The sequence below is a fragment of the Boleophthalmus pectinirostris genome, unplaced genomic scaffold (genome assembly GCF_026225935.1).
Source record: "Boleophthalmus pectinirostris isolate CB_2022bp ecotype Guang Dong unplaced genomic scaffold, ASM2622593v1 HiC_scaffold_1, whole genome shotgun sequence".
Classification (NCBI taxonomy): Eukaryota; Metazoa; Chordata; class Actinopteri; order Gobiiformes; family Gobiidae; genus Boleophthalmus; species Boleophthalmus pectinirostris.
The window spans coordinates 33,369,117-33,384,861 of record NW_026570970.1 but is presented as its reverse complement, the minus strand read 5'-3'; the positions used below and the strand labels follow the sequence as shown (position 1 = coordinate 33,384,861).

General features: G+C 38.3%; 1 protein-coding gene across 1 annotated transcript; it reads left to right on the top strand.

The window, feature by feature from the left end:
- The first annotated feature begins 912 nt into the window (after window positions 1-912).
- Window positions 913-12,227, top strand: fzd5 (frizzled class receptor 5). The gene is made up of 3 exons (XM_020931052.2): window positions 913-1,758; window positions 6,302-6,474; window positions 8,013-12,227. Coding segments are annotated over exons 1-3 (1,719 nt in total). The 5' UTR covers window positions 913-1,757; the 3' UTR covers window positions 9,558-12,227.
- Window positions 12,228-15,745: the final 3,518 nt, after the last annotated feature.

The window sequence follows — 15,745 nt, the reverse complement described above, 5'->3', positions numbered from 1 at the left end:
GTTGTAAGGAGTATTACACATCACAATATAATATAATAACATAGAATAAAAAAAAAAAAAAGGTAAATTCTAAATAAGTAGCAAAAAAGATAGGCTGAGTTGTTGTACAGTTGTAGGGAGTATTATCTGTCCCTCTATAGTCTGGTGCGGTGGATGAGTTGTAGTACAGTTGTAGGGAGTATTATATGTTCCTCTATAGTCTGTTGCAGTGAGTGAGTTGTTGTCCAGTTGTAGGGAGTATTATCTGTCCCTCTATAGTCTGGTGCAGTGGGTGGGTTGTTGTACAGTTGTAGGGAGTATTATCTGCCCCTCTATAGTCTGGTGCTGTGGGTGAGTTGTTGTGTAGTTGTAGGGAGTATTATCTGTCCCTCTATAGTTTGGTGCAGTGGGTGAGTTGTTGTCCAGTTGTAGGGAGTATTATCTATTACATAAGGGTGAGTTGTTGTCCAGTTGTAGGGAGTATTATCTGTCCCTCTATAGTCTGGTGTGGTGGATGAGTTGTAGTACAGTTGTAGGGAGTATTATATGTTCCTCTATAGTCTGTTGCAGTGAGTGAGTTGTTGTCCAGTTGTAGGGAGTATTATCTGTCCCTCTATAGTTTGGTGCAGTGGGTGAGTTGTTGTCCAGTTGTAGGGAGTATTATCTTTCCCTCTGTAGTCTGCTGTGGTGGATGAGTTGTTGTGCAGTTGTAGGGAGTATTATCTGTCCCTCTATAGTCTGATGCAGTGGGTGGGTTGTTGTACAGTTGTAGGGAGTATTATCTGTCCCTCTATAGTCTTATGCAGTGGGTGAGTTATTGGACAGTCATAGGGAGTATCTCCAAGACGATAGAAAGGTTTAATGCCATACTGTGCAACATTCCAGACAAAGCAAACATCTCCATGAAGAAAAGCATTTGAAGAGACCCTCCGCTAGAAAAGTTACACAATGCAGTGAGTATTGCAATTTCAGGCTAGTCGTTGGGCTCAAAAATCTAAAATAGCAGCCTACGCTCCACTCCTCCTCTGCTCTCTCTATCTCTCCTCCTCCTTTTTCGCCCGGTGCTGCCTTTTCCCGTCGGCCCTTGAACTCAGCAGCGCTTGATGAGACTCCGCTGTTTCCTCCTCTGCGTCATTTACGTCCCTGAGCTCGAGCTGCGCGCACCTGGACACGCGCTCCCTCCGCTCCGGGTCCTTCAGAGTCCCGCTGCCGTTTGATTGAGTCATTTTTAACCGAACACTCCACACGCAAATCTGTTTTAATCACGACTAAAAACCGGATCAAACTACGCTCGAGTTGGATTAAAAACTTTGGACAACATTCGCAAAGTTGATTTTTGGACATTTTGTGACGTTCTTGCACAATTTCTCAAGTCTTACCGCGCTGAATCGCTTTAATTTCAACTGAATTCTGTTTAACTTGGATTTTAAGATTTGCGTAACATTTTAAAGTGGAATTTCGTCCGTTTTTGAAGATCATTTTTACGCCAACTTCAGATTTGGCGATGCACGTTTTTCATTTTTACGCACGAAATGGATTGTTTAAAATGTTCTCTCGTTAGTTTTTGTGGGAAGTGAAAGGCGAAGGAAGATGCAGACGTTTTTTACACAATGATTGCCCGGGACGAGGTGAATGATTGACAGCCGAGATTGTGGATTAAACTCGGGTTTAAATTTCAAACCGGGATTTGTTGGAACTCCGGCTGCGCTTCATGAGGCAGAAAAAGACGAGGCTGGACTGAACTGCGACAGGTCCTGAACTAAAAAAACGCTGCAAAAAGTAAGTTCTGTCTTGCAATCGATTAAATTTGCTTGGCTATATTTAAAAAAAAAAAAACATTCGTGGGTTTAAAGGTGCATTGTGTAACTTTTCTGGTGGAACGTCCGTCAAATGCTTTTCTCCATGGAGATGTTATTGTTTTTTTCTTGGAATGTTTCACAGTATGGTATTAAACCTTTCCATCTTCCAAACCGGACCAAGTTACAGGTCAGACCAAGTTACAGGTCAGATCTGTGGAGAGGTGACCCACTCACAGTCAGAATGTCTGTTTTTCTAGGTATTTTTGAGCTATAAAACCACCTGTAATTGAATAAATATGAAGTAGAAGTTGTTTAATCGTCATATTGCGGAACATTCCAGGCAGAGCAATAATGATGTATCCATAGAAACAAGCAGGTGACGGATCCCCAACGAAAAAGTTGCACAGTGCAGTGAAATCCATGGCTATCACTCTTCATATCTTCATATAAATTTTGCATAGTTACTGTAATCTTTATTTACAAATTTCATGTTTTTATGCATGGTTGTAGTAGTAAGTAGTAGTATTGGCAACTGCAGTACTGTAGTAGTAGTAGCAGCAGCAGGAACAAAGGTGGTAGTAGTAAGATAGGGTTGGGTTACTCTATTACTATTTTCTGAGCTATGTTAGAATTTTGTTTCCTCATCTCAAACAGACCTGGAGTTGTGTTTCGTTTCATTCACACACAAACCCTTCATATTTAGGCTGAGATCTTTTCTCAAACAGAAAACACTGTTCCACCTTGTGATGTCATGAGGTAATACAGGATGTGCTCCACTGTGTTTTTAAACCCTTCGGATCATTTCACCTCTGGAATTGCTGATCTCACTTGAAAACTACCACTTCATGACATTTGGAGATGTAGACAGACTCATAGTTACTCAAACATGTGCGAATGAAACAAAACACAACTCCAGGTCTGTTTTTGAGGACGCAACAACGTTATAATTAGGGCTGGGCATCATTTAAGAAGTTGCCGATACGATACATACCTCGATACATAGGCCATGATACGATATATATCTCGATACAGTGCACTTTTGATTCGATACGGTATATTTCAAATCAGTTCGATATGATTCAATAAAAAATAAAGGGTAATTCATGGCTGTGATACTAAAAGTCTTTGTTAAACCACGTCTTGTGTGAAGTTAATATGAAACACAAACATTTTACTCATAAAAGCTGTGAAAATGTCAAATGTGTCACATAAACGAGTTTCCTTCCACTGTACAAGCAACAAAACTGTAGCTGTAACAAAATAATTTAGTAAAATACACCAAAAATAACTCTTGGCGATATATCAATACAGCAGCCCACGATATCGATACCGTATCATCACATTAAATGGTAACATATATCGATATTTTGATATTTTTGCACAACCCTAGTTATAATAGGACATTTTGCTTCCAATTCAATGATGGTTTAATAGTTTTTATTAAGACAAATTTTATAAAGAGTTAACCTTGACTCCTGTATATATAAATGTGTATGAATGTGTGTTTTCCAATCGTATTTACATGGAATGATTTTAGATTGTAAAAAAATTGTTTTGGATTGTAAAAAAAAACAAAAAAAAAACACCAACAACTGACCATTAGCCTTTTTGAATTGTACTTGTGGTAAAAATTTGGATGTACGTAAGGATTAGTGTACCTTAACCTTAACATGTACGTTTTTAATTTGATTAAAAACAACAACAACAACAACATAGTAGCCCAGAAATAATTGTCAATGATTAGGCCTCTAATGTGTTTTTTTTTAATTAAACACGATACATCGCTAAGGAAAAATCTTGCCATAAACGATGATATTGACTACTGCTACTTCATTGATAATCAAAGCAACACATAAATGGTAGAATAGCATTTAATAATTAGCCATAGAAATTATTTACTCAACCCTCTACAGCTTAAAATGATCTTCTGGTATTAAAGTTTATTCCAGCTTTCGCATCCTGAACGATAAGTCGATATTGTGATTATCGTGACAAGTTTGGGGGTACCAGGAGAATGATATGCAGTTTTGGGAATAGGGGACAAAAAAACAACCACTGCTATAAATCACAACATGCTGGCTCAGGCTGATGTGAAACTAAAATAATATAAAGTGATAAAAACTAAATGACGCTACCTAGAGATGTAACAGTAACCGAAATATCCTGATACATTATCGTCAAATGTCTCACAATAAGTCTCTGCTTCAGTATCAAATTACAAATCTCTGCTTTTAATGTATTTTTTTATTCTCTAAAACACTTTGAATAACTTTGTGTATGAATTGTGCTGTACAAATAAACTTACCTTGCCTCGCCGTGGTGCAGCAGTAGCTAAAAAACAGAAAAAAACTACATAGACCATGATCCTTTGGTGTGTCATTGCAGACTACATGAAGAAATAACTCTTATGAAGCACTTTTAAATCTTAATTCTTTGTATTATAACAGTACCAAAGGCTTTCTAAGGCTTTAAAAAGTAGCATATTCAGTTTTGTTAGCCTCCACAGAACATCGCAATAAATATCGTATCATGAGATGCATATCGTGAAAATATCGTATCAAGGGATTTTGATATCATTACATCCCTAACATTACCACTACTCCAGTACACAGTCTTGGTTTGAACCTGTGACCTTCTGATTGCAGGGCGAGCGTACTACCGCATAAAGTCTATAAATTCACATCATTTTGTGAAATTCAGTTAAAACATTCACATTTTATATAGAAAATAATATGCAATTTAAAATCACTGATCATGTTGGTTGCGTTCCCGCCTGGTGAGCTACAGTGGAGTGACCCCTCTGCTCCTCTGTGTACTGTCACCTGGGCTAAAACTAACGTCGTGTTTTCAGACAGAGCTGAGAACGGCCTTTAGCACCAGAAGAATGTGTGGAGTCTGTGCTAATCTCCACCTACATCCTTTCGACTGCACGTGGAGGTGTGATGGGGAATCCCTAAACAGAGAAAATCCCCATGACAAGGCCTGTCACAATCACTCATTTTGAAGTGCTAAATATTTGTATGTATTTATTAAAGGTGCAGTGCATATTAAAAGGCAAGATACTGCTGATACTGGTGAAGAATATAGACCATAAACCACATATATAGACTATATATAACTCAGAATGATCACAATAAAAAGACATTAATGAAAGTAAACAAGACTGACTTTTGATCTTTGCCATTTAACACGAAAAATCTTCAAACCACTTGCTTTTACTGACACAACATTGGCAGTTGACCTCTTCATTCAACAATGATTGACTATTAGAAATTTGAGTTAAGGGAGGGTTTTCTAAGATTAATGCTATAATGTTTAATGCCATGCTGTGGAACATTCCATGCACTTGTCCATAGAAACAAAGGAGTTCTGTAGTGCACCTTTAACTCCCATTTTATCAAGTTTGTTACAGTGGCTGAATAGTTATTAGATTTCATGAAAATTGTTGTTTTATTAGTATACAATTTTATTTAAGGAATTGTATAATATTTCTTTTTCATGACTAACTGTATCCCCAGACACAAGATAAACATGTTCAAATTAAAAATAACTTTTGCTGATTCATTCTGAATGACAGAATATTGGGCATGATGCCAATTTTGTTATAATTTGATGTTTTTGCTCCTTCTGCTTGAGCCTCAGGTGAGTCTGTCATTTGGGTTGCCAGGTTCAATGTTGGTTTAAACCTCTCTCTGATCTGCATGGTCACTCACTAAACCCCAGCACCTGCACCAGTCATAAGTCAGTGCTAGTGCAGCCTCTGCAGCTCAGGGAGGGAATTCTTGAGGTTCTGAGCTTTCACATGAGCCATGGTCTGTCTAAAAGCTTAATTACTGGCACTGGCAAATGTATGAAAGGTAAACTAATGAACAGCTGTGCAACAGCCTGAAAAACTGCTGGGAGATCTGGCAACACAACCCTGAGCTCTAATGCATTTTGTATAGCCCTCATTTGACCCACTCTTCAGTATTCCTGGGGTTAATAATCCTGTCAGGAGCAGTGGGCAAATGCAGTACTCTGAATTTCGATCCAGGATCTGAGAGTACCAAAGATTAACTACTGTGCTTTTATTAAAATCTAAAGAAGCATCTCAAACTTTTCTCTGTTTTGTAACTCTTTGTAACAGTAAGAATTGATCATATTATTTTGTGGGTAAAGAATTGTTCATAAAGCTGAACGATTTGGGAAAACTACCTAATTGTGAATTTTCTCACCAGCATTGCAGTTACATTTAGATTTGTTTTAATGACAGGATTCTTTTCAGAGTTCACATTTAAAACACGCAAGGAGAGGTAACAAAAAGACTGAAATACGAATTTTAAAAGGATGTATTTCAGAGCATGTTTGTACAGACTTAACTACTGAGTTAGCAGTTTTTATGCAGAATAAGACAGAAGATTTTGTACCTGATTTATAGTGTCCTAAAAACATGAAAAACAGAACTTGTTCATTTGAAACAGTTTGCAGTGGTCCACAGTTATATCTGACTTATCTTCACTGTTTCCTTGTCTCCTTGATTTCAGTGACCTTCTCCATGGCGTCCCTGTTGCTCCTCCTCTTCCTCCTCCTCTCCTCTCCCCTCTCCAACATGGCCGCCTCCAAAGATCTGGTGTGTGAGCCCATCACTGTGCCAATGTGCCGCGGCATCGGGTACAACCTCACCTACATGCCCAACCAGTTCAACCACGACACTCAGGTACGGATGTTAACATGGCAACACTTACTGATTATTGTGAGAGGAAAACCCTGCAGTTCTTAGGATTCTCTTTATATCTAGTCTTTAATTCAGGTTCTCTGTAATTGGGTGAGGAATCATAAAAGATCATACTCATTTTTACAGGGTGATGGGTGGGCAAGAATTTAATTTGCATGGACTAAGTGCACCTTTGTCTATAGTTAGATCTGGCCTTCTATCACACCATAATTACAGATTTTATTTACGGTAAACACTATTTTAGTTGTTTCCATTATCCTATTCTCATTGTCCCACCCAAAAATAATACATTTTTGGTCAGGCAGATCATGTTTTGGGTGCAAATGTTTAGTAATTTTTAAAGCATTTTCATAACGTCAAAAGAAAAAGTCACATTCCTTGCTATATTATTTTCATATTTTATGTTTTTATTGCATTGGAAATCTTAAATTGTATTAAAAATTAAATTATATTGCATTGGAAATCTTAATCCTTATACTGGGGATGCACCGGTCCGATACTGGTATCAGATATTGGCACCAATACTGGAAAATTAGTTGGATTAGATATTGGCTTGCAGATATCAATTCAGCCGATATCCATAAATTGATGTAATAAGACAATTTACTGGTCGTAGCCAGTGCAGTAAGTCTTATAATGTTAGAATTTGTATACAAAGCTGTTGTGTAGTTACGTGAGAGATAAATAGCAGCTACATAACACATTTGGTCTTATGTTCATTTTTTAAAAGGAAATAAATGTATTTGTCAGTCTCTGGTATCGATTAATATCAGGTATCAGCAGTTACTTAAAGCCATAGTATCATTATTGAAAAAGCTGGATCGCTGCATCCCTACTAGGGCTGTGCAGAAATATCGAAAAAATTTTATCATTTAATTAGATGATACAGTATCGATATTGTGGGCTGCTGTATCGATATATTGCCAAGAGTACTTTTTGGTGTATTTTACAAAATAATTTTGTTACAGTGCTACAGTTTTGTTGCTTGTTCAGAGGAAGGAAACTTGTTAATGCGACACATTTGATATTTTCACTGTTTTGATTATTAAAATGTTTCATATGAACTTTGCATAAGAAGTGGTTTACCAAAGACTTTTAGTGTCACAGCCTTGATATAGGCATTAGTTTTTCTTGAACCATATTGCATCAATTTGAAATATATCGTATTGAATCAAAGTGCATTGTATCCAGATATGTATCGTATCTTGGCCTATATATTGAGGTATGTATCATATCAGCAACTTCTTAATGATACCCAGCCCTAATCCCTCCCTTATACCCAAAGGAACAACATTTGGTTCTCCCTCAGGCTAAGTATAACATTCGCAATATGATATAAAACTCTTCTATCTCTAAGGAGAATGTTCTAAAGTATGGTCTTAACTATTTCCATGAATGGGTTAGCTTTAAAATATATATGTTGACATTGAACTGCCTGTTGACAATAAGCTACATGTCCCACCTCTTTTTCTATTTGCGTTCATTACTAAATGGATTAATCTTGTCATTTCTGCTCCCAGGAGGAAGTTGGTTTGGAAGTCCACCAGTTCTGGCCTCTGGTCCGAATCCGCTGCTCTCCGGATCTCCTCTTCTTCCTGTGCAGCATGTACACGCCCATCTGTTTACCGGATTACCGCAAACCTCTGCCTCCGTGTCGCTCCGTGTGCGAACGCGCCAAACGAGGCTGCTCCCCTTTAATGAGCCAGTACGGATTCGAATGGCCCGAAAGGATGAGCTGCGAAAGACTACCTAAACTCGGAGACGAGACTCTGTGCATGGACCAAAACAGCAGTGATACGACGACGACGATCACACCGTATTTTCCGAAACCGACCCAAAAACCCAGACCTCGACCCGTAAATTCCAACTCCCCACATATCTGCGATCGTGAATGCCGCTGTCGAGATCCTTTAGTCCCGATAAAACGCGACTACTTCTACAATCGCATCAGTACGGGGCCGCAACCGAACTGCGCCCAGCCTTGCCGGCAACCTTACTTCTCCACGGAAGAGCACGCCTTCACGGGATTTTGGATCGGATTGTGGTCGATTTTGTGCTTTCTGTCCACACTGACCACCGTAGCAACATTCTTAATTGACATGGAGCGCTTCAAATACCCAGAAAGACCTATAATCTTCCTCGCCACGTGCTATCTTTTTGTTTCACTGGGGTACATTCTAAGATTAGTAGCCGGACATGAGCGCGTAGCATGTAGCAGCAATACTGATCCACCGCACATTTTGTATGACACGACGGGCCCCGCGCTTTGCACACTAGTTTTCCTCCTAATCTACTTTTTCGGCATGGCGAGCTCAATCTGGTGGGTCGTGTTATCTTTCACCTGGTTCCTGGCTGCCGGTTTAAAATGGGGCAGCGAAGCTATTGCCAGCTACTCGCAATATTTCCATTTAGCAGCTTGGCTAATCCCCAGCATCAAATCTATCGTCGTTTTAGCGCTTAGCTCCGTCGACGGCGATCCTGTTGCCGGTATATGCTACGTCGGCAACCAAAACCTCGAGAATTTACGCGGTTTCGTGCTCGCCCCGTTGGTCGTCTACCTCTTCACCGGCTCTCTGTTTTTGCTCGCCGGATTTGTGTCGCTATTCCGTATTCGTAGCATTATAAAGCAAGGGGGGACCAAAACGGACAAGCTAGAAAGGCTAATGATTCGAATAGGCTTGTTCACAGTGCTGTACACCGTCCCTGCCACTATCGTCGTAGCGTGTTTAGTTTACGAACAACATTATAGGCCAGTTTGGGAGAGGGCGCTAGCTTGCTCTTGCTTGTCAGATCCGCAGCGTTCAAGTTTAGGCCCGGATTATGCCGTTTTTATGCTCAAATATTTCATGTGTCTCGTTGTGGGAATAACATCCGGAGTTTGGATTTGGTCCGGAAAAACGTTGGACTCTTGGAGGAGGTTTATAGCGAGGATTTGCCGCTGTTGGACGCATAAAAGCACAGCCCCTCCGTCGATGTACAGTGAAGCTAGCACAGCACTAACCGGACACACAGGCACTGGGCTAACACCGGGGATGTACCACAAAGCTACTGCGTCTCATATTTAAAAACACTGGAAGAAAAACTGTTGTGAAAATGGACAAAGATTCACAGCACTACATATATACACGTGTGTTTGGGCTGACGGCTAAAGCTCTTCATGGACCTAAACTAGGGTGACCAGATGTTCCTGTTTACCCGGGACAGTCCCAGTTTTGAGCCCCGTGTCCCCTGTCCCAGCAGATTTATACAAAAACAGTGATTTGTCCCACTTTTAGTCAAGAAATGTCCCAGGTGTCGCTATTTTTTGACCAAAGGTACATTCAGACTGCAGCCTAAAGTGACCCAAATCCAATGTTTTCACCCCATGCTCCTGTATCTGATCTTTTAGGGCCTGTTTACATGAGAACGACAAAATATTTTATTGGAAGTGCCTTTTGTTTAAATGGTGATGGCGTTTTTAGGGCTTAAAAACGCAAAAATCTGAAACCTCCAGAGTGGAAAAATTTAATATGCGAAGACGCAAAACTCTGGTCAGATCTGCTCATGTCTCGTACGTGTTTACGTCACATACATCACCACCTAGCCGCCTGGCATGCATACCCAATTGAATTCCACACACTTTTGCATTACCGTTTGCTCGCAGATTTCCTCCTGAAAGCGCTTCTCTAAATGCGGAATATAAAGTGAAAATGCGACGTCACTTTTGCGTCTTCTGTTCAGACCATCATCATATAAAAGTAGCCTTAATGACAGTCTGAACGACACAGATCTGATTTTTTTTTTTTCAAATGCAACCCAGGCCACTTGGATATGTGCTCCTAAAACCGATACATATCTGATCTTTTGACATGCGACTTCAGTCTGAATGGACAGGTCACATTCATCCCACCTACACATAACAAATGTACACAAACGTTCTTCTTGTCACACGAAAGTTGTGTATGAACTCTGTGTCAGTGAAGCAGCGACGCACATAACAGTCCCACCACTCCTGGCTGCGACTCCGCACCCACATGTTCCTTTCTACAGACTTTGCTGCCGCAGGGTTAGCCCTATGTTCCCATATTTCTAAGATTTTTCTCTAAATAAAATGCTAATTTAAGTCATTTTCATGCTGCATTTATAGGGATGATTCAGAGTAATTTCAACCCCTTCGCGCAATGACCTCTACAGTACATCTCTAGTCAACTGCTGCTGGATAATAGATTGGGTGTAATTGACGACCATATTGGGAGAAATGGGGATGAATTCTGATGCAAATGGATGATAAAGGGAATGAGGGAACATAGGGCACGCTCCCCTTCTTCTCAATCTTCTAAAACGAATAAGCTGTACATGTTCTGGCTCTGGTAAGACAGCAACTTTAAAGTTCACACTGGAGTTGTATGTGATATGCAAGTCGCACATGTGAATGACCTTGCAAAAAAAAATAATAATAAAAAAAAATGGAATTGAGCATTAATCCCTGCAGTCTGAATGTAGCCCAATTTGATTGAAACCAGGACTAAAACAGGACTGCCACAAGTTTTGACTAATCAGATCCTCGCCAACAGCAAAGAGGAGGATAAATTATAATTTGTTTAGTCAAAATACAGAAAACCATGTTTGTAAATGTGTCCCAGTTTTGAATTTTGAAAATCTGGTCATCTTAATCTAAGCTTCCTGTTATTTATGACATTTTAAAGCAGAACTAAGTAATCTTTTACCTCATTGAACATCTTTGTAGGTCCTTGTGGTGGCTAAATATGAATTTTTGGGGCATTTGAAGCATCCATTGTGGAAAACCAGCCTTGCAAAATGACAACATCGAGAATTTTCCAGAGAAACCATGGTTATGCCAGCTCTATCTCCAAAAGTTACTTAGTTCTGCTTTAAGGACATTTTCCACATTCAAAAGATAAAATATTGTAAGTTGTATCAACCGCTATGACAATATCATTTTGAAAGCCCTCAGATTGTCACCAGCAATACAATGTTCTCATTCACTCTGGCACCCTTAACATAACAAAACGAGCCATGAAGATGCTGTTACTTTGTCTGGAATGTTCCGCAGTATGGCATTAAACCCATGCACCTTATCTTGCATTTTATTCAATTTTGCGAGTTTTATATGGATCAGAAATACCTGGAAAAACTATTTTACTGTGAGCGGGTTGATCCCTCCACAGATCTGACCTGTAACCTGTCGTCATCTGCTTGTCTCCATAGAACTAGACAGAAAAGTAACACAGTGCAACTTTTTCAAATGTGACTCTTCTGCTCAAACATTGAAAACCCTTGTGGAAAAATATTCCTAAATATATATTATAAAGGACACAAGTCAGGGTCCGTCTCCAAAGGTAGTAAACTACACTGAGTACTATGGAATCAATTTGAAGAAAATAGTTAATAGTTCAAAGAACACTTTTAAAATATCAAGCAGAAAATGAAAATGAAAATTAGCTAATTATTTGTGTAAAGGTGTAAAATCTCTGTCTTTGCCTCTTTGGAAACATGTTGATTTTGTTCCGAGTCTTTCTCAGTTTTGTCTGATGCTGTTTTCTTTGGTTCTGATTGTTCCCGTTGGACTTTTTGGTGCAGTTTTGACACAAACGTGACAGGTGGGCAGGATTTCCATGGGTGTATTCCCACTGGCTCATTTATATTTGACGGACAGCTGAGCTTGGAGCTCCTGAAGCTGTTGTGGATGTTTCCTGGTGAAGTTTTGGCGGTTTGTTGTTTGTCTAGTACTTCCACTGTACAGAATAAAGCTGCTCCAGAAGAACTGTCCACCAGAGAACACTGAATATTAGAAAAGCTCTGAGCACCAAAACTTCACCAGGAAACGTGCACAACAGCTTCAGGAGCTCCAAGCTCAGCTGTCCATCAAATATAAATGAGCCAGTGGGAATACACCCATGGAAATCCCACCCACCTGTCACGTTTGTGTCAAAACTGCACCAAAAAGTCAAACAAGGAGAATCAGAACCAAAGAAAACAGCATAAAAAAAACTGTACATGATTTAATAATTAAATTACACAAATAATTTAATTGCAAATTAATTTTATTTTACTTTTTTTTGCTTGTGTTTTTTTTTTTTTTTTTTATGTTTTAAAAGTATTTGAACTATTTGACAGGTCTCAATTAGGGCTACAGTGGACTAAAATAAGTAAATAAATAAATGGGTCTAAAATGGTAATAAAACATAAATGAGGTACTTCTAAATTCTAATTAACCCACAAGAGCTCAAAGTCATGAATATTTTTTATCATTAGACTCAAACTGCAGAGGGCCTTTTATACCACAGTTTGAGAAACACTGTCATAGGTTCCTCATAGTTGCCAATATCAGTGGAAAGCATTTTATTTAGTGTTTTTCAGTGCTGCTATTTCTACTTCTTATTCCTATTTTTGATTCAGAGATAGAAGACTTGTTTAAAACTGTAGATAAATGCAGATTGTAACTGCTCAACTTTCAGGACAAAGTAACAGACTCCACAACATCTTTTAAGGAGAAAAAAATATCTGTTTTGTATAAGAAAGCACTGTACTTTAAAAAAAATGGACCGCACAAGGGAAAAGTAACAGCGTTTATAGAAGTTTGCAGCGAAAGTTCCCAGTTTGACCTTTACTAAAAGATAAAATTCAAGGTTTTCAGACAGCAAGTATTCAAAAAGTGCAACTATTTACATATGTTTTAGATAATGTAAAAGTGCTTTTCTGTAGCGCGGCACAATGTCCTTGCAGTGTCAAAGTAGCCAAAATAGAGCAGCCAATATTGTTCTAATTTCACACAAACATTGAGAGACCAAGAGGCATTATAATAAAGTGTATTTATTGCTGTAAATATCTGTATTATAAATGTAAAATGCAATAGTCAGAATCTATGAAAAGCGTTTTGAAGGGCCCATATTACACAGTTTTTTGATCTATGTTTTAATGTTGTTTCCTCATCACAAACACATCTGGAGTTGTGTTGTTTTGTTTCATTCACACATGTTTAACACACGAACCCTGCATATTTACGCTGAGCTCTTCTCTGAAATGCAAAAACATTCTGGTCCACCTTGTGATGTCGTGGTTATACAGGATGTGCTCCACTGTGCTTTACTGTACTCAACTCTATGCACTTTCACTAGAATCGGCTCTGGAAATGCCAATCTCAACTAAACAAAAGGTAAAATGCATAATGAAGAAGAAAACTCATACACTACCAGTCAAAAGTTTTAGAACACCACATTTTTCCAGTTGTTTACTGTTTACTGTTGACCAAAACATATTCTAAACTTTTGATTCATAAAAGTGTCCACCTTTGGCAGATAGAACAGCTGAACTTGTGGCTTGTTCTTTTTACAATAGAAATCAAATATTGTTCACAAAGTTCTTAAGTCTGTTGCAGAAGTTTCCATAAATGTGTGGCACTTGTAGGTTGCTTCACTCTTCTGTCCAGTTCAACCCAAACCAGCTCCATGGGCTTTAAGTCTGGACACTGTGCTGCTGGACACTCCATGTTTTCAAGTTTAACATCTTGTTCTTTTTTCCTGAGGTAGTTTTGGCAGAGCTTGGACTTGTGCTTTGTTATGTTGTATCTTTTTTTTTTTTTTTTTACCTCTGCCTGTTCCATTCTTACTTTTGTCCCATTTCAAGCTCTTCATTGGACTTGCACGACTTGAACTGCAATAAAAAACTGGAAATATTAGACTCTTCTAAAACTTAACACCGGTAGTGTGTATAAATTGCACCGGACTATAAGTTGCACTTTTTGGGGGAAATTTATTTTATAAAATCAGAGACCAGGAACCGACATTTCATCTTGAAAGTCAAGTTCTAGTAAAAACAATAAAACAGCGAACAACAGACTGTTAACGTCACATATGAACAGTTCTTCAGATAAACTATAACATAAACAACAGAACAAGTTTACCAAACTCTCCATCTCACTCCAAATCACTAAATCCATTGAATTCTTCATCCTCGTGTCACTTCTGAGTAACTCCACGACCTTTGGAGGTAAACGCTGCTTCCTCTTCAGCATCGCTGGCATCACACTTGGCAACAGTTCAAGTTAAAATTATTACAGGATGGTTTCAGGTGTCACTGGAATCCAGGCTTTGTCAATCCATCCAATAACTTCCAGGAAAGTTGCATGGTGCACTGGTCAGTGTGAAATTTGTAAGTTGCACAGCAGTATAAGTTGCAGGACCACCCAAACCATGAAAAAGTATGACTTATAGTCCAAAAAACATGGTAATTATTAGTCTATCTACATCTCCAAACATGAACAAAACCACAACTCCAGATAACAACATTATCACATGGTTTAAAGCTCATATAAGAATCCATGTGGTGTAATATGAGACCTTTTAAAATGTACAGTCTTGTCTTGTATAAAGATGTACATGAATTGAAGTTTTTGCTTTTATTTGTGAGAGACGTGTGTTTTGGTGACTGCAATGTAAACTTTTCCCTGATAAGGTTTAGTCCTCTGTGCCATTTTAAATCCCGGAAATTACTTGAAATTTGACTGAAATGTTCAAATGTGTTTGGAATTAGAATTTTCAAATGTGATTTTTTTTTTCTTTTAATTTTTAAAATCTAAATTATTATTATGTTTGTTTTTGTGATTGCAAAGTTAAATCTCATTATGATATCAGCGGCTGTGTGTGTTTTAAAATACTATTGATGTTCTGTTTTGTCTCCATGTGCATTACAGTACCTCATATTTTCTTCTTTTTTTTTTACTAATACTTTGCAGTGACATCATTCTGATTCTACAAAAAATACAAAATGGATTTAAACAACACATTTTCAGGAGCCTGTGATCAATACGAGCATTCATGGTCCAAATAAATTAACTCTATGATCAGATAGTGTAAAACAAAGCTCATACTAAAGGCTGATGAAGCTTCAGACAGAGCAGTGCCCTTAGTTAGCATCACACCTGCAGGGAATGTGGGTAAGATCAGCTGCAAAGTATTGTGTTTTTGATTAAAATGAGACATTATTGCAAGTTTTTTAATGTATTTTACAATTTTTTTTATAGACCCTGGATTTTTTTTGTAAATTTGCGCTGGCAATAATAATGTATGTGCTCCCCCTGTTGGTTCACAGAGGAACTGTGGAGTAGTATATACAGTTATATACATTTAAATGCTTCAAAACCCTCTTTTTTTTTTTTTTTTTTTTCCATGTTGAATTAATTTATTAGTCGTCTGAGTCTGAATGGATGTGAATGATTGTAAATAGTAGAAATACTCAGATTGTTCTTTATGAC